This window comes from Felis catus, chromosome E3, assembly GCF_018350175.1.
Source record: "Felis catus isolate Fca126 chromosome E3, F.catus_Fca126_mat1.0, whole genome shotgun sequence".
NCBI classification, from domain to species: Eukaryota; Metazoa; Chordata; class Mammalia; order Carnivora; family Felidae; genus Felis; species Felis catus.
In genome coordinates this window covers 15,510,511-15,535,190 of record NC_058383.1, presented here as the reverse complement: position 1 = coordinate 15,535,190, position 24,680 = coordinate 15,510,511, and the positions used below count along the sequence as shown (strand labels likewise).

Below are 24,680 nucleotides of genomic sequence, written 5' to 3'. Positions count from 1 at the left end.
CTAGTGTTTTTTTTTTAAGTTTTTATTTAAATTCTAGTTAGTTAACATGTAGTGTAATGTTAGTTTCAGGTGTGCAATTTAGTGATTCAACACTTCCATACAGCACCTCGTGCCCATCATAACAAGTGCCCACCTTTATATCCATCACCTAATTTTACCCGTTCTCCCACCCACCTCCCCTCTGGTAACCATCAGTTTGTTCTTAATAATTAAGAGTCTGTTTCTTAGAGCGCCTTGGTGGCTCAGTCGGTTAAGCGTCCAGCTTCGGCTCAGGTCATGATCTCACAGTCCGTGGGTTCGAGCCCCACGTCTAGCTCTGTGGTGACACCTCAGAGCCTGGAGCCTGTTTTGGATTCTGTGTCTCCCTCTCTCTCTACCCCTTCCCCACTTGTGCTCTCTCTCCCTCTCTCTCAAATAAATAAACATTAAAAAAAATTTTTTTTTAAAGACTTCTGTTTCTTGCTCTTTGTCCCCTTTGCTTGTTTGTTTTGTTTCTTAAATTCCACATTGGAGTGAAGTCGTATGGTATTTGTCTTTCTCTGACTGATTTCACTTAGCATGATACTCTAGCTTCATCTGTGCTTTTACTAATGGCAAAATTTCATTATTTTTTTGTGACTGAGTAATATCCCATTTTTTTTAAAAAGTTTATTTATTGGGGCACCTGGGTGGCTCAGTCAGTTAAGTGTCCGACTTCGGCTCAGGCCGTGATCTCACCGTCTGTGAGTTCGAGTCTCGCTCCAGGCTCTGTGTTGACCCAGTTCAGAGCCTGGAGACTGCTTTGGATTCTGTTGTCTCCATCTCTGTCTACTTCCCCCACTCGTGCTCTGTATCTCTCTCAAAAAAAAAAAAAAAAAAAAATTTTTTTTTTAGGTTTACTTATTATTTATTAAGAGAGAGAATCCAAAGCATGCTCTGCCCTGTCAGTAAGGAGTCTGACACAGAGCTCAATCCCAAGAACCATGAGATCATGACCTAAGCCAAAATCAAGAGTCAGATGCTTAACTAACTGAGCCACCTAGGCACCCCTGAGTAATATTCCTTGTATGTATATGCTACTTCTTTTTCCATTCATCAGTTTATGGAAACTTTGGCTGTTTCCATAGTTTGGCTGTTGTAGGTAATGCGGCTATAAATATTGGGGTACATGTATCCTTTTGAATCATTATTTTTGTGTCATTTGGCTAAATACCTCATCGTGCAATTGCTGGATTATAGGGTAGTTCTATTTTTTAACTTCTTGAGGAACCTCCGTACCGTTTTGCATTGCCACCAACAGTGCAAGAACAGTGTGGTTCCTGTTTATCCACGTCCTTGCCAATACCTGTTGTTTCTTGTGTTTTTGGTTTTAGCCATTCTCAAAATAATTTTCATTAAGTTTATTTATTTTGAGAGAGACCGTGCACGCAGGAGTGCGGGAGAGGCAGAGAGAGAGAGGGGAGAGAGAGAATCCCAAGCAGGCACCATGCTGTCAGAGCCTGACATGGGGCTCGAACCCACAAACCATGAGATGACCTGAGCCAAAATCAAGAGTTGGATGCTTAACTGACTGAGCCACCCAGGCACCACCCCCTTTTTAAAAATATTTATTTATTTAATATTTTTAATAACTTTTATTAAGTTACTTGATTTTAGCCATTCTGAAAGGTGTGAGGTGATATCTCATTGTAGTTTTTATTTCTCTGATGATCAGTGATGTTGAGCATTAATGAAACCCAGTTTATCAGTTCTTCCTTTCATGGATGTTGCCTTTCGTGTCATATTTAAAAAGTCATCACCAAACTCCAGGTCATCTGGATTTGCTTATATGTTATCTTCTAGGAGTTTTATAGTTTTGCTTTTACATTCAGGTCTGTGATCCATTTTGAGTTCATTTTTGTGAAGGGTATAAGGTTTGTGTCTAGAGTCTTTTTTTTTTTTTTTTTAAAGATTTTATTTTTAAGTCATCTCTGCGCCCACTGTGGAACTCGAACTCACAACCTGGAGATCAAGAGCCGCATGCTCTTCTGACTGAGCCAGCCAGGCTCCCCTAGGTTCATTTTTTTGTATGTGGATGTTCAGTTGTTCCAGCACTATTTGTTAAAGAGATGTGGCTTTGCTTCATTGTATTGCTTTTGCAAAGATCAGTTGCCTACATGTAGGTGGGTTTGTTTCTGTTTTGTTTTGTTTTGTTCCATTGACCAATACTCTAGGGTCTTGATTACTGACAGTAGCTTTATAGTAAGACTTAAAGTCAAGTAGAGTTAGTTTTCCAGTTTTGTTTTTTTTTTTTTTTTTGCTTTAGTATTGTCTATTTTGGTTATTTTATTTTCCATAGAAACTTTAGAAAAGTTTGTTGATATCTACAAAATAATTTGCTGGGATTTTTTATTGGGATTGTGTTGAATGTATAAGTCAAGTTGAGAAGAACTGACACCTCGACATACTGAGTTTTTCTGTCCACAGATGTGGAATATCTCCATTCGGTTCTTTAGTTTTGTTCATGAGAGTTTTATAGTTTTCCTCGTATTGTACATATTTGTTAGGTTTGTACCTAAGTGTTTAATTTTGGGGGGTCTAATATAAGTATTGTGTTTGTAATTTCAAATTCAGCTTGTTCTTACTGTTATAGGAATGCAGTTGACTTCTGTATATTGGCCTTGTGTCCAGCAATCTTGTTATAATCACTTTCTAGATTATTATTTTAGTTTATGTCTTAAGTCTGGATTTATTTGATGAATTCATTTAATGAACTTGTGCATTTTAAAACATAGCCTATTTTGTGTCTGGATATTGATTATGGAGAGACAAGTAAGACATTGTATCTGCCGTTGAGGGGCTTACGGATTGGTTCGGAAGATAGATGTATATACACACAGTTGCAGTGAGGTGTTTCAGTTTCTATATGAGAAATTTGCAGAGTATAGTGGGATATAAATGAAAGTAGTCACTTCTTCCTGAGGGGCTGGGTGGGGGGAAGGGCCAGGAAAGGTTCCATAGAGGAGGTAACCCATGAGCTGAGTCTTGGAAGAGGCAGGTGAACTAGTGGAAGGTGGTTCATGAAGGTCAGGAGGACCAGTGGACTCAAAGGCTTGAAGCTATAATATTGTCTAATATGTCCTGGGAATTGCAAGCAGTTAGATCGTTGAGAAGTAGGCAAGACCTAGCTTGTGGTGGACTGCCATTCTAAAGAGCTTGGACTTTTATCCTTTGGTCATCGGAGCTCTGAGAGATTTAAGCGGTAACATGACCAGATTTGCATTTGGAAAAATCACTCTCACAGCATGTGAAGGATGGATTATTTGATGCAGATCCAGGTGTGATTCTCAGTGATAGTTATAAGAAAATGATGATGAGGGCTTGAACTAAGGGCTGGTGCCAAGGAATATGGAAAAGAAGAGGAAGGAAGAGATATTAAAGAAATAGAATCTTTAGCACTTAGTAATTGCTCGGATATGGCGAGGAAGGCACAAGTAGTCTAGAATGTTTTCCAGAGTTCTGTATTGAGATGGGGATACAGGGGGAAAAGTTACACTGGCAGGAAAGCAGATGAGTTCAGTTTTGGACATGTTGTGGAATGTGTAGGTATAGAGATAATGCACTAGACACTTGGATATAGAGGTCTTAGGGCTGTAGAGAGCTAGTACATCTTCACAAGAAGATGGGGGAAAGTGGGTGAATCTGAGATCTATTTTAGAAAGAAAACGAGATTAGCTAATGGATTGGATTGGTGGTAGTGGGAAGGGCATGAACATAATTTTAGGAGTATGTTGCAGAAATTTATATTCTGAAATGCTTATCTCAGAAAAGAAGAATAAAAATTCTGAGCTAAGATTCCAAATGAAGAAGTTGGAGAAATCAAACTGAGTAAACCCAAAGAAAGCAGAGGGAGAAATTATAAAAAAACAAAACAAAACAAAACAAAAAACCATGTAGAAATTACTGAAATGGAAAACAAATTATTTAGACATAGTCTACAAAACCAAATACTGGTTCTTTGAAAACATCAATGCAATACAGCTATGGTAAGATTGGTTAAAAAGAGAAGGCGGCAAACACATAAAAACATTAGTAGTGAAAAAAACAACTATAAGTAAGTTAAAAATTGAACAAATCACAAAATAATACTGTGCCAGAAATATTAAAAACCAATATCAAAGGAGTAATTTCCTAGAGTAACACATCTTACCAAAACCAACTCAGTAGAAATAAAAAACCTAGACTGGCCATCATTAAAATTGTGACGAAGCATTTAAGACAGCTCAACCAGATACAAAACCAAACAAAAACTTGGTGAATTCAGGTGGTCTTTTTGGTCAAGGTCTGTCAAGCTTCTAAGAAAAATAAAAGCTAATTTCTTACGTATGTTCTAGAAAATACGTGTCTGCACAGATTCATTTTATGATACTAGGATGACTTCATCCTACTAGTCAAGGAGTGTATATAGTCAGGGAGAGTGTGATCATGGCTGATCATTTTCTTATCTGACTTACAAATAGATACTGAAAGGTCTGAATAAAATTTAGCAAACATAAATCAGCAATGTAGTTTTAAAAAATCATGATTGATCATATTAAGTTTATCCAAGTGGAAATATGAGTCCGCATGAAAAAAATCAACATAGTTCACGTCAGCAGATTAAAGGAAAAAATTTAAGTTGCAGATAAAAGCATTCATTAAAATGTAACACTTGTTTATAATCTGTTTGCATACTTGAAACAGTACTTCCTTAACTTGGTGAGGGGTTTCTTTTAGAAACCTTTGACATATACTGTATTTAATAGTGAAGTGTTTCCTTTAAAGGTGGAAATGAGGCCAGGATTTCTACTCTTGCCACTTCTGTTCATCATTTCTCTGAAGATTCTAGTCAAAACCGTAAGAAAAATAAATGAAATAAGGGCTGGAAAGAAGAAACACTTACTAGCTTGTAGTGTGACTGTTTACATAAAATAAGAGAAGCTACCAATAGCCTAATTAGAATTTAAAAGATTTCAGCAACGTGTCTAGAATCACGATCAGTATACCAAAGTCTTTCTTATGTATACATTAACAACAGGAAATGTAATTTTTAGAAGATACTGTCAGTAATAGCATAAATTAGTATGTTTTTGAGTCAAACAAGATGCATAAGAGAAAGTTTTTAAAAATTATTGAAAAAGAAAAGTGGACCCAAATAAATGGAGAGAGAGAGAGAGAGATACCCTGTTCATAGATTAGGGAACACAGTGTTATAAAGATGTCATTTCTTCCCTAAATTAATAGTCTTTTTGGTGCAATTCCCGTTTACATCTTAACAAGATTTTTCTGGGAACTTAACAGTTGGAACCTAAAATTCATATGGCAGAGTAAAGGGCCAAGAATAGCTAAGACAATTTTGAATAAAAATAAAACGGTAGACTTCTTGTATTAGAGAGCAAGATTTCATACAGGTGGGAGATACAGACATGGTGATGGAACGCAAGAAAAAGCCTAGAAACAAACCCACACACATATGGGAGCTTGATGTATATGAGAGACGGCATTACAAATCCATGGGAAATCTACGTTCAATATAAAACCAGGTAATGGAATTGGACAGTTGACCACCTGTGTAGAAAAGGACTAAACGAGAAACCTAGATTCTGGAATCCCAAATCAATTCCAAGTAGATTAAGAGACACTAAAAGTCAAAAGTGGAACTCTAACCCTGTAGAGGAAAGTAATGATAAAAATCTTTTTGACATGTAAAGATACCCAAATAATATATACATACACATAATCATAAAAGGCAAAGGTTGATAAATTTAAATACATTAAAGTCAAGGACTTACAACTATTGAGGAAATGTAAATCAAACCACAGCGAGATACCACCTCACATCCAGTAGGATGGCTCTAATAAAAAAAGGTAATAACAAGTGTGGGTGAGGTTGTGGAGAAATTGTAACACACACGCTACTGGTGAGAATTCAGAGTGGGAGTTGCTTTGGAAAATATCCTGGCAGGTCCACCAAAGGTTGAACATGTTGCCATATGAGTCAGCAGTGCCGCTCTTAGGATATATAGGACAGATCCAGCTAAGAGAAGTGGAAATTTATGTCCACACAAGACACATGTATGTTCTTAGCAGCAGCATTCATAATAGATGAAAAGTAGAAACGAATGTCTATCAACTGATGAATAGATAAGCAAAATGTATGAAAAAATTTTTCATACAGTGGAATATTTGGGGCAATAAAAAGGAATGAAGTACTGGTATGTGCTACAATGTGGATGAACCTTGAAAACATCATGCTAAGTGAAAGAAGTCAGGTCACCAAAGGCCACGTGTTATGATTCCATTCATTTGAAATGTTTAGAATGGGCAGATACATAGACAAAGTTCATTAGTGGTTTCCTTAGGGCTGGAAGGAATAGGAGGTTACTGCTAAAGAGTATGGGTTTTTTTTATGAGATGATGAAAATGTTTGAAAATCAATTAAAGTGATCGTTGCCGATCCTGTGAATTGAACTGTATATATTAAATGGCTGAATTGCGTGGTATGTGAATTATATCTCAGTAAAGCTGTTTAAAAAAATCAAGAACCTCTCATATGGCAAGAATACTGTGACTACATTAAAGAAAAATCCACAAACTTGGAGTAGTTACATACAACATAAAAAATTGGAAAAGGCTTAGTATCCAGAATGTAAAAAGAGCTCCTGAACATTAATAAGAAATAGACAAACATCTTAACTAGTAAATGGCAGTTTACCTAGGAAGAACCTAACTGGCTGATGAAGTGAAAAGATGCTCAGTTCAAGGGAGATGCGATTTAAAGTAATGATGAGGTAGCTCAGTCCGTTGAGCGTCCAACTCTTGATTTCGGCTCAGGTCATGATCCCAAGGTCGTGGGATTGAGCTCCGCATCTGGTTCTGCACTGAGTGTGGAGCCTGCTTAGGATTCTTTCTCCCTCTGTTCCTCTCCCCCTCTTGTGCTTGCTCTCTCTAAAATAAAAATAAAATAAATGATGAGATAACATTCCACATCGGTCCAAATCAGTAAGTTTACTTGAGAATATCAAGTGTTGGTACAAGTGTTGGGAAACTGAGCAAGCCCTTTCATTGCTGGAGGAAGTGTAGACCGGCATGGCTTCTTTGGAGAGCCGTCTGGTGTGACCAGGTCAGGTTGCACATGGGCCTACCCTGTGACCTACTTGTGTCAGAGCCACTCTTGTGCCTGCCGCAGGGCCCTGGCTGAGGCAACCCAAGAAGAATCTCGCTGGGCTCCTCAGTCCAGCAAAACCCAGCTACAGCTGCATATTACACAGTAGATAAATTCAGTAACTAGATCTGCATAGGTGAACAGATAAACTTCCAAAACCGAATGTTGGGTGAAAATAGCAGAAGGATATAGTCAGTATATCATTTTTCACAAGTCTTCGTATGCAGTATCAGTAATTGTATCTGATTAGACATATACATGTAGTAAAAGTACACAGAACATACATGGTTGTTGCCTCTGGGGAGAGCACAAAGGATATTATTTTCCATCTTAAAGGATTCTCGTGAGGGCGAGCGAATACACAGCCTGCCTTATTGCAAGTGGTTGCTGTTAGTTCTTAGGGGGTGTGGATGCATCTTTTTTGCTCTTAAATTTAAAAGCTATCACAGATTTTTTTTAGTTGCTTTGTTTAGTGTTGTAGTCTGTTCATGTATATAATTGCTTATGACATGTCAGATTGAGGGGCCAGGGACCAGGGCCATCACAGTGATCAAGACTGGCAAAATTCTTGTTGTCATGGAGCCCAGAAACCAGGGATGAGAGACAACACACAAGTGGAAAATTAATTATACTCTTGACTGGCACTTAACAGTGTGAAGGGACTAACGCAGGGTACTGAGAGGTGCGGGGGGGGAAGGGGGGCTGACGGTGGTCAGGGAAGGCTATTGAGTGGAAACCTGTATTTTACAAAGAGCAAACGTGGAAATTGGGGGGGGGGGGGTGGAACATCTTCATAAAGGACATGTTCAAAAATTCCAGGAAGAATAAAATACTTAGGAATACATTTGGCAAAAAAAAGTGTAAATGTATACTTTGAAAACTACAAAACGTATTGGAATAAATGAGAGAAAATCCAAATGGCAAGGTTCACGGACTGGAAGACAATACTGTTAAGATGGCAGCGTTCCCCAAACTGACGTACAGATTCAGCGCAGTCTCCGGCCGAGTCCCTGCTGACTTCCTTGTAGAAAGTGACAAGGTGATCCTAAACAATAGCAAGGCCAGTGTGGCCAGAGCGTGGTGAGGGAGGGAGCAGGGGAAGTGGTGCCACTTCTGGATCATGAAACCCTGTGGGCCATGGAGCTGTCACCGACCTCATCCTAGGTCCAGTGGGAAGCCTTCGGAGGGCTGTGAGCAGGGGAGTGATATAATTAAATATTTATTACGTGCCTCTCTGCCTGTCGCTGGGATGGGCATGAGTATGGCAGTGAACAGGACAGAATTGAACAAATAGAAGTCAGCCTTTGAATGGTAGGGAATGAGAGCATCCTCAGTTTCTTTTTGTATGTGTTGGCATGTATTTATATCATATTACTGACCTAGTTCCGCATTATCTTAAGTGGCAGTAACAAGTGCTATTATAATAGTGTTTATGGAAGAGTAAGTGTTCATTATAGAATAATTAGATTCAGATGGAAAGAGAAATGCGTATCTTTCAATATCTTACTACTTTGACATAATGACAGTTCACATTTAGTGTTTTTGCCTTCTAGGCTTTGGAGTGGATTTATGATCAAACATTTCTCAAGTTCAGTAGTGAGTGACCTCATTACCCCCAATGCCATTTCTTTTATAGTTTCTTTTTTTTTTTTTTTTTTAAGTTTATTTTGAGAGGGAGAGAGAGAGAGAACATGTACGTGCGAGCTGGGAAGGGACAGGGGATGGTGTGGAGAGAGAATCCCAAGCAAGCTCTGTGCTGTTAGCTGAGCTAGGCTTGAACCCACGAACCACGAGATCATGACCTGAGCTGAAATCAAGAGTTGGACGGTTAACTGACTGAGCCAGCTAGGCACCCCTCACCCCTCAACACCATTAAAGGAAACAACAATGGGGATCATAGGGTTTCTTGGGGTGAGTCAGTCCGTGAGTCTTCTGATTAATCCCTTTTAGGTGGAGCTGATCAGAATAATGTTCAACATCAACCCCCTGGAGAACCTGAAGCTGTACATCAGCAGCCGGCCTCCCCTTGTGGTCTTTATGATCAGTGTCAGCGCCATGGCAATAGCTTTCCTGACCTTGGGCTATTTCTTCAAAATCAAGGAGATTAAGTCACCGGAAATGGCAGAGGTATTGTATATTTTAAGTTTTCCTGTCAGGCTGGCCCGACCTTACCCAGTGGGAGAACACCCTTGCGCTCTCCACACACCTTTCTTTGGTGGGGACATTTTAACCCAGTGAGAGAGAGCAGCATTTATTCACAATCTTTTGTCTTCCCTATGACTCACTTTGTTAGAAGGTATCTAGTTAGGTAACTGTTGATTTAAATAATGCCATCAGTTTCAGTTAGACTATTTCAGCAATGAAACGTGTATTTTGGAAAATATATTTGTAAAATGTTTGTGTCAGGAAGGCCAGGAACTAACATATTTGCTGTTATTAAATTAATAATAAGTAATTTAAATTTATCTTAAATTAGCTAATTGCTGTTTTTGAAAACTGTAAATATTTGTTATCTTGAAGCCACATGTCATAGAATTTCTTTTAGCTGTACCGATAGCTTTTTCACTGCCAAAGAAGGGATGCTAAAGAAATAGAACACCTGGGTCTTATTTCCAAATATATTTGTCTTTTTTATTAGGCCGAATTTCAGTTATCTACAAACTCGCTTTCTAGATTTTTATGTTGTGGTCAGTTTAAATACATTATTAGGGTATTGCTCTTTAATCCTTAATCTAGGCATATAATAGTTTGAACACTCATAATACAGATCTTAAAAGGTGTATTTTTGCAAATACAAAGAAAACAATACAAAATTAACAATTCTTAACAGAAGTGAATGATACTGTACCTATTAATATATTTTACATGTTAGAAATAATGCTGAATTAATGATACGGTGAATTTACTGGTGGATAAAGTTTCTTTCAGGACAAATGAGTACCTGTCATCGTAGATTCCCGGAGTTCCTTCTCTTACCCTTTTTCTTCTTGGGTGTGTTCCTAGGTGGGAGTAGGAGCGGGAGTGGGGGTCGAGACTGCAGCGTTGCCTCATTGTGTGTGCCTCGTGACTAAGAGGAGGGTTCTACCCTGTGTGATGGGGATCGTGGCCTTTTCTGCTCTCTGGTATTCTAGATCCTAGAATACCTTGACAGGAAGGTGCACCTTCACAAGTGAACTCTTTCAGACAGTTTAGGTAACAAGTTTTAGCTATTTCTACCATGAAATAGCTATTTCTACCCTTTCAAAGAGTTTCTAACCAAGAAGAGACCTACTGGCTGGCTCAGTTTTCCCTCTTTTCTGACTCTGAATCTTTAAAGGTTGTGCAAATAGGCTGTACTCACATTAGGGCTGAAAATGGATATTCTAGTCAGAACCAGGGCTCCACAGCATCCTGGCATTACTTTTCTTCAGAGCCCAAGGCCATGTTGAACACTCAGCCAAGCTAAGTGATTAAGAGGTAGCCTGGATAATTAGTCTTTAATAATCAAAATGGAGCCTGACATTGGCTTTGACCAGCTGTTCAAAATGGACTTGAACTCTGCAGGAAAGCAGTGCCAGGATACTGCAGAACTTTGGTTATGATTAACTTAGTGCTTTTCTTTTCAAATGAGGATCTGAGGAATATGGGTGAAGTTTGGGGCTATGAGTCAAAAAACTTAATCCAGATTGTGCCTTCAGCTGTGGGACTGGAGAGCCAGCCCATGTCTGGAGTATGAAGGGATGGGACTAGAATGTTCATTTTCAGCTCTAATTTTCAGTTCAATTTCAGCTCAGGTCTCCTGAGTTTGTAGGTTTGGGGAGAATGTAATTTTATACATCGAGTTGCAGTCTTACTAAATACCATGCACTGATCCGCTGATGCTGTAAAGGTAGACTCACTTGACTGCTCAAGGATTGCTCAGATGGCTTTTTATTTAATGCAGCAAGGAAAAGGTTTTTTGAGAGGTAGCCTCATGAGGGGACGAGAGAGAAAGCCTCAAATCCGCCTCCCTGAAGGAGAGTCAGGGATATCCAATAGCATTTAAAAAAATTTTTTTTGATGTTTATTTATTTCTGAGAGAGAGAGCACGAGTGAGGGAGAGGCAGAGAGAGAGGGAGACACAGAATCCAAAGCCGGCTCCAGGCTCGATGTGGGGCTCGAATTCACAAACTGTGAGATCATGACCTGAGCCGAAGTCGGACGCTCAACCGACTGAACCATCCAGGCGCCCCCTCAAGTGGCATTTTTAATCAGTGGCTAGTGTTAGAGTAATTGGAAGTGTAACTGGGTTTGTCTTCACATTTGGCAACTTTTTGTAGACTAATGTTGCTGGGACAGAGAAGTTCTGTCGGACAGCCTAGGTTAGTTTGTTGTCACTTTTCAGCCTGCGTTCATCTTTGCATTTCTGTGAAAATTAAAATAGAACCAGGTGGGTACTCTACTAGGTTGGTTTCAGTTTAATCATGACATAATCAGCTGTATGTGTTTTTAAAATTGCTTATGATTTAAATCATCAGTACAGATCGTAAGAGAAGCCTGATAAATATCGTTTCCCTTCCTTTCTGAAATTGTTCTGTTTTAAGGTGGTCATGTTCCAAAGTCCATGACAAGGCGGGGGAAGTACCACATGAATATTGGTATTGACTACACTTTTGCATTCTACAGAGAGAAAACAAGATGTATAGAATTTCCCTTTTGAGGAATTATTTTAAGGCAGCCTTATTTACTTATTTATTTTTTAAGTTTTATTTATTTAAGTAATCTCTACACCCAACGTGGGGCTTGAATTCACAACCCCAAGATCAAGAGTTGCATGCCTTTCCTTCTGACTAAGCCAGCAAGACACCCCAAGGCTGCCTAATTTTTAAAAAATAACTAATTGTGGGGCGCCTGCTGGCTTAGTTGGTAGAGCGGGTGACTCTTGAGCTTGGGATTGTGAGTTCAAGCCCCACATTGAGTGTAGAGATTACTTAAAAACAAAATCTTAAAAATAATGGATTATTTTTTTGGCTAATTAAATTTGGATGAATGCTTTTAATTTTTAATTTTAATTTTTATTACTTTCATTTAGGCTTTCTTTTCAGGTTTGGTTCTGAAGCTAGATCATTTTCTATAAGTATGTGCTATTTTGGTTTGTTCTCTACACAGTTTCTTGAATAAGTTGGTTTAATCTCCTGGTATATTTAATATCTCATGCCAGTTAAGAATTCATATTTTAGATTGTGAATATGAGAGTGATTTGGAAACCCCACTGTTACACCAACACAAGAGGCTGATGGCTGTATTGTCATTGCTGTTTTAAATGAGTGACTCAGAAGTGTCATTCCCCTGCAGCCCTGTGACACCACACTGGGGGGTCGTCAGGTCGTGGCCAGATGGTGTGGTGGCAGCACTTTCCGACTTTCTCACACTTACTTCCCTCTGTTGCATTTTACTGCAGGATTGGAACACGTTTCTGCTGCGGTTTAACGATTTGGACTTGTGTGTATCCGAGAATGAAACGTTAAAGCACCTCACAAATGACACCACGGCTCCGGAGAGCACAATGACCAGCGGGCAGGCCAGAGCGTCCACCCAGTCCCCTCAGGCCCTGGAGGATTCAGGCCCAGTTAACATCTCAGTTGCGATCACCCTAACCCTGGACCCACTGAAGCCCTTTGGAGGGTACTCCCGCAATGTCACCCATCTGTACTCGACCATTTTAGGGCATCAGATTGGACTTTCAGGTGTGTGAGTGTAGCCATTTTCCTTCCAGATTTTCTTAGGCAACAACTCTTCGAAGACAGAGTATTAGTAGTATGTGGTCTTTACTCATCAGACTATTTTTATTTTTGCATGTCTCCCCTTTTCTTGAGTTTGAACTAAATGAAGTCAAGAAGGAACTATTTCTACTACATCTTCACTTAAAGTGTTTGGTATGTAGTAGGCGCTCAATAAAAGCAGCCGAGAAGCAACTTTAAGGCCTCGTTCTGGTTTTAATACTTACAAGCACAAATTTTTATTCAAGCTTCTCATCATGGAGTTTTCAATACATACTATAAATATTGTTACTAGTCTACAAATATAAATATTGTTATAGTCTACAAATTTTTGAATGCCTACATTAGCTCAGCCCTAGCTGCTGAAAATAACTAGAAAAAGGCTAAGGTCTGGTCTTGTCCAGTTGGAAATTTAGGATTACAGAAGAGACAAGGATAACATGAGTTAATATTCATCAGGCACTTAAAATAGTTCGTGGCACAAAGGAAATGCTATATTAAGTGTGTGTTAAGTAATATTAAAAATTAACAGCTAGGGGCGCCTGCGTGGCTCAGTCAGTTGAGCATCCAACTCTTGATTTTAGCTCCAGGTAGTGATCTCACAGTTGTGAGATCAAGCCCCAAATTGGGTTTCGCGTTGGGTGTGGAGCCTACTTAACATTCTCTCTCTCTCCTCTCCTGCCCCTCTCCCACTTGCGCATCCTCTCTCAAAAAATAAAAAAAATAAACATCTACAGAACAGTGAGCACTGCCCTTTGACCAATAGTGTCCTCTGACCATGACAGCTATTAAGTGATTCAGGAGAGTGTTGAGGAAGTAGTGGAAGCTGGGATAATTAGGAAAGGCTTCATTGCAGAGGCCTGGACCTTAGAAGAAGTATCTTTGGTTCTTTGTTACCAAGAGCCTCTTAAAGTCCTCAGGTAGCTTAAAGTGCCTGGCAGCCTCCTGCTGGTTTTACAGGCGAGAGCTGCTCCTGTGGGACTGAGGTGAGGGTGACTTCTGGGCATCAAGTGGACCTTCCGCTGTGGTATCAGAAGACCTTCATTTTTGTTTAAGCTTCTTTAGCCCTTACCAGTTCCCTGCCCTTCCTTAAGTCCGTTAGAGCTTCTGATCCTCCATCTGCTCCTACGTGAAAGGGGAACATCAGTACTTCTGTGGTCACGTTCATGGGCTAATGGCACACTTTACGTGAAAGAACATATACAAAAGCAATTTGAAAATGGTACGAGTGCTGTTCACGTGCGAAAATAGTGGTGATCATGGCTCACCCAGCCCCCAGCTTTCCAACTCAGTCACTGTGGGCCCTTGCCTGACATCTCCAGGCGCTGGCAAACAGCGGCCCCTCTCCATTTGCCAAGCTGTGGCTCTACCAGGTGAGCAGGCCTCAGAGCCTGGCTCAGGACTCTTGTTCCTAAAATCCCACAAAGGCAGGTATATTTCTTCTGTGGGCTGATAGGTGATTCCTGGGTGGGTTAGGTTCCAGGATTCATTGAAATCCCAGAACATAACAAATATATGAGTTCTCACCTTTGTTTACCAAACACCCCCCCACCCCGATTTCTCTTTCCTAGGCAGGGAAGCCCACGAGGAGATAAACATTACCTTTACCCTGCCTACAGCCTGGAGTTCGGACGACTGCGCCCTTCACGGTCACTGTGAGCAGGTGGTGTTCACAGCCTGCATGACCCTCACAGCCAACCCCGGCGTGTTCCCCGTCACTGTGTAAGTGGCTTCCTGGGCCCAGTGGTTGCGTGTCACGAGCTCCATGTACCAGAGTATGACTGGGGCACTTTAGCAGCAGACTCTCAGGGTGGCTTCCAGTCAATTACTCTGTAGGACTGTCACAGCCAGACGTGGCTGAAGGATTATTTAAGTTGACTTTGGAATCTTACAGGTAGAACTTCTGCATAGAAGTATTAAAGAGCGAGTGAATCCTTCCGCAGGTGGTAAAAGCATCTGGTTTTTGTTACATGTTCTTAGGCTGCCTTTCCTGTTGGTGGAAGCGTGTCACAGAAAAGATAAGTAAGAGCTGATCCTGTGACCAGAATGACATAATGAAGCTTCCCGAAACGTGAAGTTTTGATCTCCGTTATTCACAAGGAGTTATTTTTTAAATCGAGAGCATAAATGAATCTTATTTTCTGTGAAATAGTTTCTGTTGGTGAAATTTCTGCTTCGAATTTTTTGCATGGCTATCAGTGTTACCACTTGGTCTTTTAAGGTTTTTGGGGTTTTTTTGCCTCTCCTTTCTCTGTGAAGGATATAACGATCTATAGATACATAAAATACATAAGACGTAGCCTATGTAAAAGAATTCTGTGATGAATCGTTTTTTTAAATAAGAATAGTTATCCTGTGATTTATCTATTTGAGACATTTGGAGATTGCAGGACAAGAGCAGGTAAGTTAAACATTTGCTATTGGCTGTGTATGACCAATTGTATATAATATAATGGAGTCGTCTGTGCATAAAACTTCCAGTTGTGACTAAGAATTTAGATAATTTGAGAAACTGGGCTTAAAAGGAGCAAGTGTCTCTTTGGCTGCGTCGTATGCAAGAGAACCGTGTTGACTGACCTGCGGAGGCAAAGGTCTTAACAACCGGACTCGTGAATGTGACACGCCGATTTCTTATTCCGTGTTTAATAATTTCTTAGAAATCTGTGAACGAAAAAAATCCTGTGATTTTCCTTAAATGTATGTCTCTTCTCTCTCCTTTCCACGCATGTGGCTGTGCTCAGTATTGTGCCGGGGCTGCGGGGGAGACACAAGGAACCGTCTCAGGCCACTGAGCACGTGTCTTTGCCACTCTTCCCCTGCAGGCAGCCACCGCACTGTGTTCCTGACACATACAGCAATGCCACGCTCTGGTACAAGATCTTCACGACTGCCAGAGATGCCAACACAAAATACGCTCAAGATTACAATCCTTTCTGGTGTTACAAGGGGGCCATTGGAAAAGTCTATCATGCTTTAAATCCCAAGCTTACAGTTATTGTTCCGGATGTAAGTGAGAAAAGTCGTGTGTGTGTCCCTGCGTCTGAGAACTATTAGCGTAGGCCCTCTTTACCTCGGTGGGCTAGCTTAGCTCATGCCATTCTAGATTTCCAGCTGGGTCGGGAGACTAGAGACTTGGGGAAATAGGCCACCTTTTTAGCTAACCAGCCCTGCATTTGTTGCTCATTTTCTGCGCTGCTTGGCTGCGGTTACTCGTTGAGCAGCTGTCGTGTGCCCGACCCATGGGGGTGACGAGAGGTGCTTATACCGTCTGCTCAGTCACACCGCCACTCAGAATATTTGGTTAGGTCAATTTGAGCAAAATAAATAAGTTTGGAATTTAGAAAGGTAGAAGTAAATAGGAGGAGCTGAGTCTTTGGCCAGATAGGGAGAGCTGGAGAGGATCTTACTTAATAAGGAGGAAGACCAGTGGATCTGGACCAGTGGATGGGAGGCTCATTTAGCCTCCTGCTTAGACTTGAACCTGCTTTTAACAGACTGCACGGATTATTGTAAACGCCCTTACTTTTGTTCTGGTCACTATATGTCAGGTGGGTTTCTTTTCTTTTTGCCTGGTCCTTTTCTCTTACATCTCATTTTATCAAGTTGTAGAAGTTGGTGGGCTGGGGCCCTGCAAGGAGTCACCAATGGAGATCAGGCTGGATGCTGGGCAGAGGCCAGGTTCCAGAAAGATGCCTTGCTGAGGGACACTGTAGGGTCTTTGTGAAGCAGTGTGTTAGGAAGGCTGGTCTCCCACCTGATGATGTGTTTATGCGATGGAGCCCAAGGCTTGATGTTTCAAGGCCTGGAGACGTGTGAAGGAAAAGGGAGGGAAGCATGGCTGGGACGCGGCAGCTGGCAGGCCTGGTGACTGACTGCACGTGGGAGGTCAGAGAGGAGTGAATCAGGGACTTGGAAAGGGGGAGAAAGGGAGAGGAATGAAGCTGCCCAAGGGGAGAAGCCTTCCTGGTGGGGGAGTGACAAGGAATTAGGAACACAGTCTTGGGCTGTCAGCCATGTGACCTGAGGGCAGTCAGAGGACTCAAGAGAAGGGTCTGGATTAAGGCCTCTGGTCTCTGGGAACTTCAGGGGTGGGGGGAAATGGGGACAGGGCATTCTTGGGTTCCTGGGCAGTATAGGAGTGCAGAAGCCAGGGCAGGGGGCTGCCTTAGGAAGGAGTGGGTGGTTCCAGGAATACCATCTTTACTTAGATCCAGCTTTAATAGTTTAGAAGAGAAAAAGAGAAACCTCGTTTCAGTTTGAGAATTAAAGTTTAGGCGAGTCAGGAGGTTATGAACCCTGTTTCCAGAAACCCAGCATTAAAATCTTCCAGTAACTCAGTGCAGATGTTTCTGGTTTATTCTCTTCATTTAGGATGACCGTTCATTAATAAATTTGCATCTCATGCACACCAGTTACTTCCTCTTCGTGATGGTGATAACAATGTTTTGCTATGCGGTTATCAAAGGCAGACCCAGCAAATTGCGTCAGAGCAATCCTGACTTTTGTCCTGAGAAGGTGAGCAGTGGGTGGGGTCTGGCCGAGATTTTGCTGGAGATCTCTGCAGACAGGAAGTCCCCACTTAGTCCCCGTTCCATTTATTGTGGATGGCACCTTTCCACCAGAGAAATTAGTTACTGTCTTTTTTTTTTTTTATGTTTGTTTCTTTTTGAGAGAGAGACACATACAGACTGCGAGCAGGGGAGGGGCAGAGAGAGCGGGAGACACAGGATCTGAAACAGACTCCAGGCTCCAAGCTTTCAGCACAGAGCCCAACATAGGGCTCAAACTCACTAGTTCGATTAGTGAGACTCGTTCCTGTCTTTTTATCAGATGTAGTCTACTCTCAGCCTAAATGATGATTTTGGATTTTCAGTCGTATACCCAAGCCTTAGCTGGCAAAAGGTACTGATTGGGAATTGTTCTCAAAGTCCTACTGGAGAGCAGCTGACCCTGAAGGGCTGTTTCCTCTCGGTTTCTATCGGCTTGAGAAATCCTCTCCTAGAATGCTGATCAGGGTTTGAAAACTGTTAACTCTGTCTCAGCATGGTGGTTCCACTAGATCAGCTACTTCCTGCAATGGACTTTGAGATTTCTCTTCATTCTCTGCCAAGTGACATTGTTTTCTTAGGGATTTAGTAATTCCCCTGCCTGATCGATGCATTCCGTATGGCTCCCTGGTGTTTGGTTGGGGACCCGAACTCAGTAAGAGTACTGGGCGGGGCTGAGTTACCTGGGCTTTACCGTGTGACCGGATTGCTCCTCCTCTTCTTTTCTAGGTGGCTTTGGCTGATGCCTAATCCCACAACTGCCCGTTTTCTAAGAGAGACTGAGAGAACCATAATCATTGCCTGCTGAACCCAGCCTGGGCCTGGACACTCTGTGAATATATTATCTTGCAATGTTGGGTTATTCCAGCCAAAGACATTTCAAGTGCCTGTAACTGATTTGTATATATTTATAAAAATCTATTCCGAAATTGGTCCAATGATGCACGTGCTTCACACTGGGTGCAGCGGGAACCCTTCAGCCTCACCTGTGGACTTGGGATGGTTCTGCGTAGCGCCAGAGAAGAGCGTGATCTTACTGCTGGGGAGCAGACCATGCCATCTTTGCCAAGGTCACAGGGGCATTTCATTGCTGGTGGGGTTGAGGTTTGCTTTGGTTCTTGTTTCAGCCCGATATGTACAGAACGTTCCAAACAGTCTGCACCTTCGATATGATACTGCATTTCCAAAGCCACCAATCCATTTTGTGGATTTTATGTGTCTGTGGCTTAATAATCATGGTAACAACAATAATACCTTTTTCTCCATTTTGCTTGCAAGGAAACATACCTATCTTTCTTAGTTTTTTGTTCTGTTTGTTTTTTTTTCTTTGAAGAACAAGTAAAATAGTCACATTTTAATACTACTCTAGTTAGGACAGACTTGTGCTTTTATCTTGAGTAAAGAGTTAAATATTTAAAAATCACCTACATGGTAAAGATCTAAGTTTCATTTTCCACATGGATGGTGAGGAACCTGGTCTTGTTTGAGTTGAGTTGGCACAGAATGTGCCACTGTCCTTTTCTTCTCTGTTGTCCCTTCACTCCTTTATAAAAGTTAAAGCAGTGTCCTCACTCAAAAGAGCTTAAAAATTAAGTAAATGGCTCTAGAGTAGAAATTAGCTGTTCTGTTTTCTGGAGTGCAGCTGGCAGTATAGAGAGACAGATGATTCAGTCTCATAGTTGTAAAAGAGCTTCTTCTTTGAAGAGGGAGTGGATTTTTTTTCTTCTTTTTACTTTTTGCATATGTTTTTATGCAATGAACATATCTTCAGAAGGAAAATGGCAGCTCGTAGATCAGTAACGTGGAAACAATGCCTGTGAAATTTGAGGAAAGGACTTCTGATTTGCCACGTATCAGGAAAACCCAAAGCATTTTTCTTTCCTGTGGCATTTGGATGATCTAAATCTTTTATCCCTTTTTCTTTCTGCTCCATATTTATGTTTTAAAAAATTGTGTTACTTTTTCTAGTCCTTTGTTGTTTCTTGTATTCTTACGGTTTTTCCTTAATAGCTCTTTGCCTTAATAAGTCCTTGTCATTACTGACTTCTGTGTTCTCCTGAGCAACATTATGTAGCAGAAGGGCCATTAAAACCTTAGACGTGACTCTCAGCACTTTTTCCCCTGAACTTCAGGTCTGTAGTCTGTTCACAATTAGAATTAGTCCTGCAGTCTGAAATAATTGTCCTAGAACATTTGATCCCAGGCATTCTTGAATGGAAAACAATTGTGGGCTCTTACTGAAGATTATTAAAATAATCACTGTAGTAACTTAATATGTTAATATCCCTTTTTTTTTTTCCTTTTAGTACATTTCAAGTGTAGTGATCATACTTGTCTATCCAGTTTTTTTTATGAGTTGCTTACATGATGCATGGCTAACCTGGTCCTTTAGTTTTCTCTTTAGAGACTTTGAGACTTCTATGAGACAAGATTGAGAAAGAGCCATTTGGTTTGGCCTTCAGAAACATCAGTATCATTAAGACCAACAGATTTTAGGTTAAGCTGCTACTGAATTGATAAAATCCCCATGAAGTTGAGTTACAGGGATAGATTTATAACTGGCAGAGTAACACAAAAGGAGAAAGACAGGTGGAAAACGTCAGTTTCACTGGTTTGTTCAGTCCAGCTTGTTGCTAATGTTAATTACACTTGTTGTAATAACAGGGAATGGCTGGAATCTCTAGCCAGGGGAGGAAGGACTCTGTTAGGCATGAGGGAAGGAAGTGCCAAAAATGCCTGGACAGTATGACTTGTCCATGAGGCCAGGACACACACTTAAAAAATCCAGCATTCGCTCTAGCAGGTAATTCTCAAAATCTTCTAGAAACCTAGAGTCAGTCAGGCGTATAAAAGAAAGCGGGGAAGAGGAGAGGCCATGGGCCTGGGTGAAGAGGTCTAGGAACCGGAGAGACTTTCATGGAATCTCAGGAAGTCCAGAGTCCTGTTAACATCTGGGCACTTGGAGACAAGGCCCAGTCCTCCGCTGCGTCTTGCTGGGGGACCCTCAGGATTAGAAGAGCGTCCCACACAGGGCCCACAGGCCATTCTGAGTGACCCCGCACGGGAGCACTGGCGCGTCCTCAGGCATCTTGGACTGGAGGTCCAATTCAAGGTTAGCAACTTACTATTAAATGGTTGTTTCAGATCATATTGATCTCTTTCCTTTTTCCTTTTGTGCTTTCACTGTATGACTTGAATCAGTTTTGATTCTATTTGTAAGTTTTTCTCGTCACTAGGAGCCTGCCGTTTTGGTTGCATTTTCTTTGGCAGTCTGTAGGGATTCAGTATCCTGGTTTTCCACCCTCCTGCAGGCGCTGTGGGCTTAGAAGGGCCGGCGGACCCATCTCACTTACCTTGCTGCATGATGGTCAGTAGCTGATCTGTTACGGCATTTACTCCCAGATTCATTTTCTGTGTTTGAAATATGTGCATATGTGCTTTACAGAATAAAACATCTGAGTTTATTTGCCGTGTCTCTGTTTTCCTCCCATCTGATGGGTGTTTTCTAAGGGAAGAACATATGTGATCAGTTACTGGGGGTGTTCTGCAACCTGTTTTCTCCACGTGTCGCTCATCGTCAGGATGCGGGGTGGGCCGCGTCTCCTAAGCTGGCCTCAGCGAACATACAGGTCTTCTCCCTGAGAGTACAAAACCTCTTTGACAGCCGTGGACCAGCAAGTGCCCACAGACTTGACCCAAATCCTGCCCAGAAGTGAGTAAACTAAGCAATGGAGACCACTGCGGAGCATGTGAGTAGACATGGGGATGTGAAGACGCCCTTCTCAGTTACATAAGCCCTTCACGTGCACTTGGCCTGAGTCACCACCAGAAGCAGACGCCAGCCGCTCTGCCTTCTCCTGTCACAGAGCTCCCGCATGTGCCAGACGCCCTGTGCCAGGACGGCGCATCCCCTACAGTTATTTGTGGAGCAGCTTATCAAGGGAGATCGTGTTCGCTAACGTGAATTCTTCTCTTCCCCGATGGGCGGAGGCTCTGTGGACCTCCCCTCCCTTCCCGGCAGGCTCCAGGGTCACAGAGGCCAGTCTCTAGGCACTCTTGGGGCCAGGACCGTGTTGAACAGGATGCCTCAACAGTCCCGTTTGTTTCTACCTCTTCACCTCTCCTGCCTCGTCTCTCTCACAGGCCACGCTTCGTGCCCCTCACTGCTCTCCCCCTGCTCTCTTAGATGGCATGTCCTGCTTCATCACGTGTGAACAAGAGTCCTTGGTCAGTAAGAGCTCCCATCTTCCTTCTGTCCGCTCCGTGTAAAATCTGACCTGTGCTGAGGCCTCGAGTCAAGTCGAGGCACGCTGCACCTGAAGCTACTCAGACTCACAGACCAGCAAAGGAGCACAGAAAAGATCAGAATGAATGCAAAGGCCAGAGGAGCGGTGTGGAGTCTGGTCAAGGTCTTCGTGAACTTGCCCAAACTTCTCTCTTCATCTGAGAGAGCCTTTTTCTTCTTCTTCTTAGCCTCCAAAGACCCAGATTGGTGCCATGCTAGTTGTTGATATTATGGGTGAACTAGGGTGGTTTGACCACTGTGAGAATAGATGCAAGTGTGTGGACTGTGTCCCAGGGGAAGAGGGGATCGACTTGTTGCATCACTCAGTAACAAATCTTTCTCGGGTTCTCCTAAGTGTCCTCACTGTTCTGGGAGCTGAAGGTGCTGTAGCACATGGACAAAAGACTGGTCTTTTCGGCCCTTCTAGTTGGGGAGACAGTTCACGAAAAAGTGTAATCTAATGGCAGACAGTGAAGAGATCAAGAGGGTTGCAGGGCAGAGGATGATGGCTCTTCAGGGGGCCCCGGATGGCATCTTGGAATAGCTGCGGTTTGAATGCACCTGGGAATGGGAGCAGGGGTTGGGGTGGGGTGGGAGCGTTGGATGCAGAGGGCGGAGCTGCGACCCTGGCGCTCAGGGACCCCGGGCTCATTGCCGCATGGAGAATGGGGGAATGGGGGCCCGTTGGGGATTTGTCCACCTCCCGAAGACAGGGTTCCCCCAGGCTGCTGCTACAGTGGCCCCATGGGGCTGGTGTGCCAGAGGCCATGCAGGGAGATGCTGCACCCCCGGCTGCTCCAGGAACTGAAGTCCGGTGTGGCAGCAATGAGCCCCGGTTCCAATTCCCACATGCCCTGCAGCTTTGGCCAAGTGGCTTAACCTCTCTGTGCCCCAGTTTCCTCATCCGTAAAATAAGGATGATGGCACTCACTTGAATGCAGTGAGAATTCATCAAGTTAATACCAAATGCTTATTTTTTTAAAAAAAATTTTAGTGTTTACTCACTTTTCGAGAGAAAGAGCATGAGTGGGGGAGGGGCAGAGAGAGAGGGAGACAATCTGAAGCAGGTACAGGCTCCGAGCTGTCGGCACAGAGCCAGACCTGGCGCTTGAACCCACAGACCTCTAGATCATGACCTGAGTGAAGTCGGATGCCCAACCGACTGAGCCACCCAGGCGCCCCAATGCCAAGCGCTTAGAACAGTGTCCAGCACTCTGTGAATGTGTGTTCCGACGAAGTGGGGAGGGCGGGTGTGCAAGAGTTGGGCTGGCGGGTCACCTCTGGCTACCTGGGGGTAGAGGAGAACTGGGTTTGGCTTCTCTGGGCCGTGGGGCTGCCTGTGCCCTGGCTTCTCACTTTTCAAGGATGAGAATGGATGCCCGGAAGTTACGTAATTGAAACATCATGAAGTGATCGTTGCTCCCGCCACGGATGACACACACCAATATTTTTAAATTTTAGTGTCTTCTATTTAATTTAAAAACTGAGCTTGACCACTAAATTGATTACACGGCCAACTAATGGAAAGCAGGCTGCAGTTTCAAAACCACCGACCCTGGATAATTTATGAGCGACCTCACAGCTGAGAGATTTCAGGGTCTGAACTCCAGGATTCTAGCTATCAAGAATTCGTTTTGTCATTTTGAGAATGCCTTACAATCTCTCTGCCTCTCAGAATTTGGGAGTCTGACCTCTTGAAATCACATTGGCCACGCCTTCATTTTAATGAAGTAGCCCTTAATCTTTAAAAAAAAGTCATAAAAAAGAAGAAAGACACACAGAAGGGGCTAGGGAAGATGCTTCGAGTTCAAACCTGTGTTCCTTTCAGACATGATTCCTCTGCCCTTTCATCTCCAGCCTGGCCACTGGATCATATCCTGAATCTGGAAGACTCTCCGTCTTTGGTCCGTGTCCTTCAGCCGAATCTGGCTGTCTACCCTGCGCCACATCCATGCCCGTGTGGCTGGTTCACATGCCTCATCCACGTAGGAGCTGGGGAATCCACCTGTCCCTGACACGGGGGTTCCTACTCGGCACACGTGACGGACACTGCAGCGGTCTGCCAGCTGGAAGGGCACCCCTCCCCTTCCCTCTTGTCCAGGGCGCCCGTTCCAGGCTCTGCCTGGCTGCTTTCCTGCTCTAGCACCACCTGGGGGGCCGCTGGTGCTGGGGCAGCTGCAGGCCACCCGTGGACACACTGAAGAGCAGGACCAAAGTCACACTTACGGCATCAGGGGCCCCTTGGCCCCTAGCACATTGAGCTCAACCTGATGAGGCCTAACCTTTTTATAGATTTTACTATCCTGAAAAGAGAATATCATTTACCAACATGTAATTAAAAATAAAAAGGGGGCGCCTGGGTGGCGCAGTCGGTTGAGTGTCCAACTTCAGCTCACGTCATCTCGCGGTTCGTGGGTTTGAGCCCCACGTTGGGCTCTGGGCTGACAGCTCAGAGTCTGGAACCTGCTTCGGATTCTGTGTCTCCCTCTCTCTCCCTGCTCCTCCCTCGCTCGCGTGCTCTCTCCGTCTCATAAATAAACATAAAAAAAATTTTTTTTAAGAAAAATAAAAAAAAAATAGAGGACGGGGTGTCTGGGTGGCTCAGTTGGGTGAGCACCTGATTCTTGGCTTTGGCTGAGGTCATGATTTCGTGGTTTTGTGGGTTCAAGCCCTGCGTCCAGCTCTGCTGGCAGTGCAGAGCCTGTTTGGGATTCTCTCTCTCTCTCTCTCTCTCTCTCTTCCTCTCTGCCTCTCCCCTGTTTCTCTCTCTCTCTCTCTCTCTCTGTCTCGAAATAAATCAACATTAAAAAAATAGAGGACTAACTGAAATATAAATAGAAGGAAAGCAACGTGTGATGAGCTCAGCTGCATCTTAAGTAAAGGCCTGGGTACAACCTTTTTTTTTCTTTTTTAAGAAAAAAAATTTTTAATGCTTATTCTTGAGAGAG

At 42.8% G+C, this 24,680-nt stretch overlaps 1 protein-coding gene across 2 annotated transcripts in view; it reads left to right on the top strand.

Annotated features, from left to right (window-relative positions):
* The window catches only part of TMEM248 (transmembrane protein 248), a 38,226-nt gene extending 17,315 nt beyond the window's left edge, over positions 1 to 20,911 (top strand). For both annotated transcript variants that reach the window (XM_003998603.5, XM_023246260.2), the window contains exons 2-7: positions 9,113 to 9,289; positions 12,582 to 12,867; positions 14,472 to 14,622; positions 15,723 to 15,906; positions 17,272 to 17,415; positions 18,177 to 20,911. In XM_003998603.5, the coding sequence (XP_003998652.2) occupies positions 9,113 to 9,289; positions 12,582 to 12,867; positions 14,472 to 14,622; positions 15,723 to 15,906; positions 17,272 to 17,415; positions 18,177 to 18,197 (963 nt within the window). In that variant the 3' untranslated portion in view covers positions 18,198 to 20,911. The remainder of the gene's footprint in view (positions 1 to 9,112; positions 9,290 to 12,581; positions 12,868 to 14,471; positions 14,623 to 15,722; positions 15,907 to 17,271; positions 17,416 to 18,176) is intronic.
* The last annotated feature ends 3,769 nt before the right edge of the window (positions 20,912 to 24,680 follow it).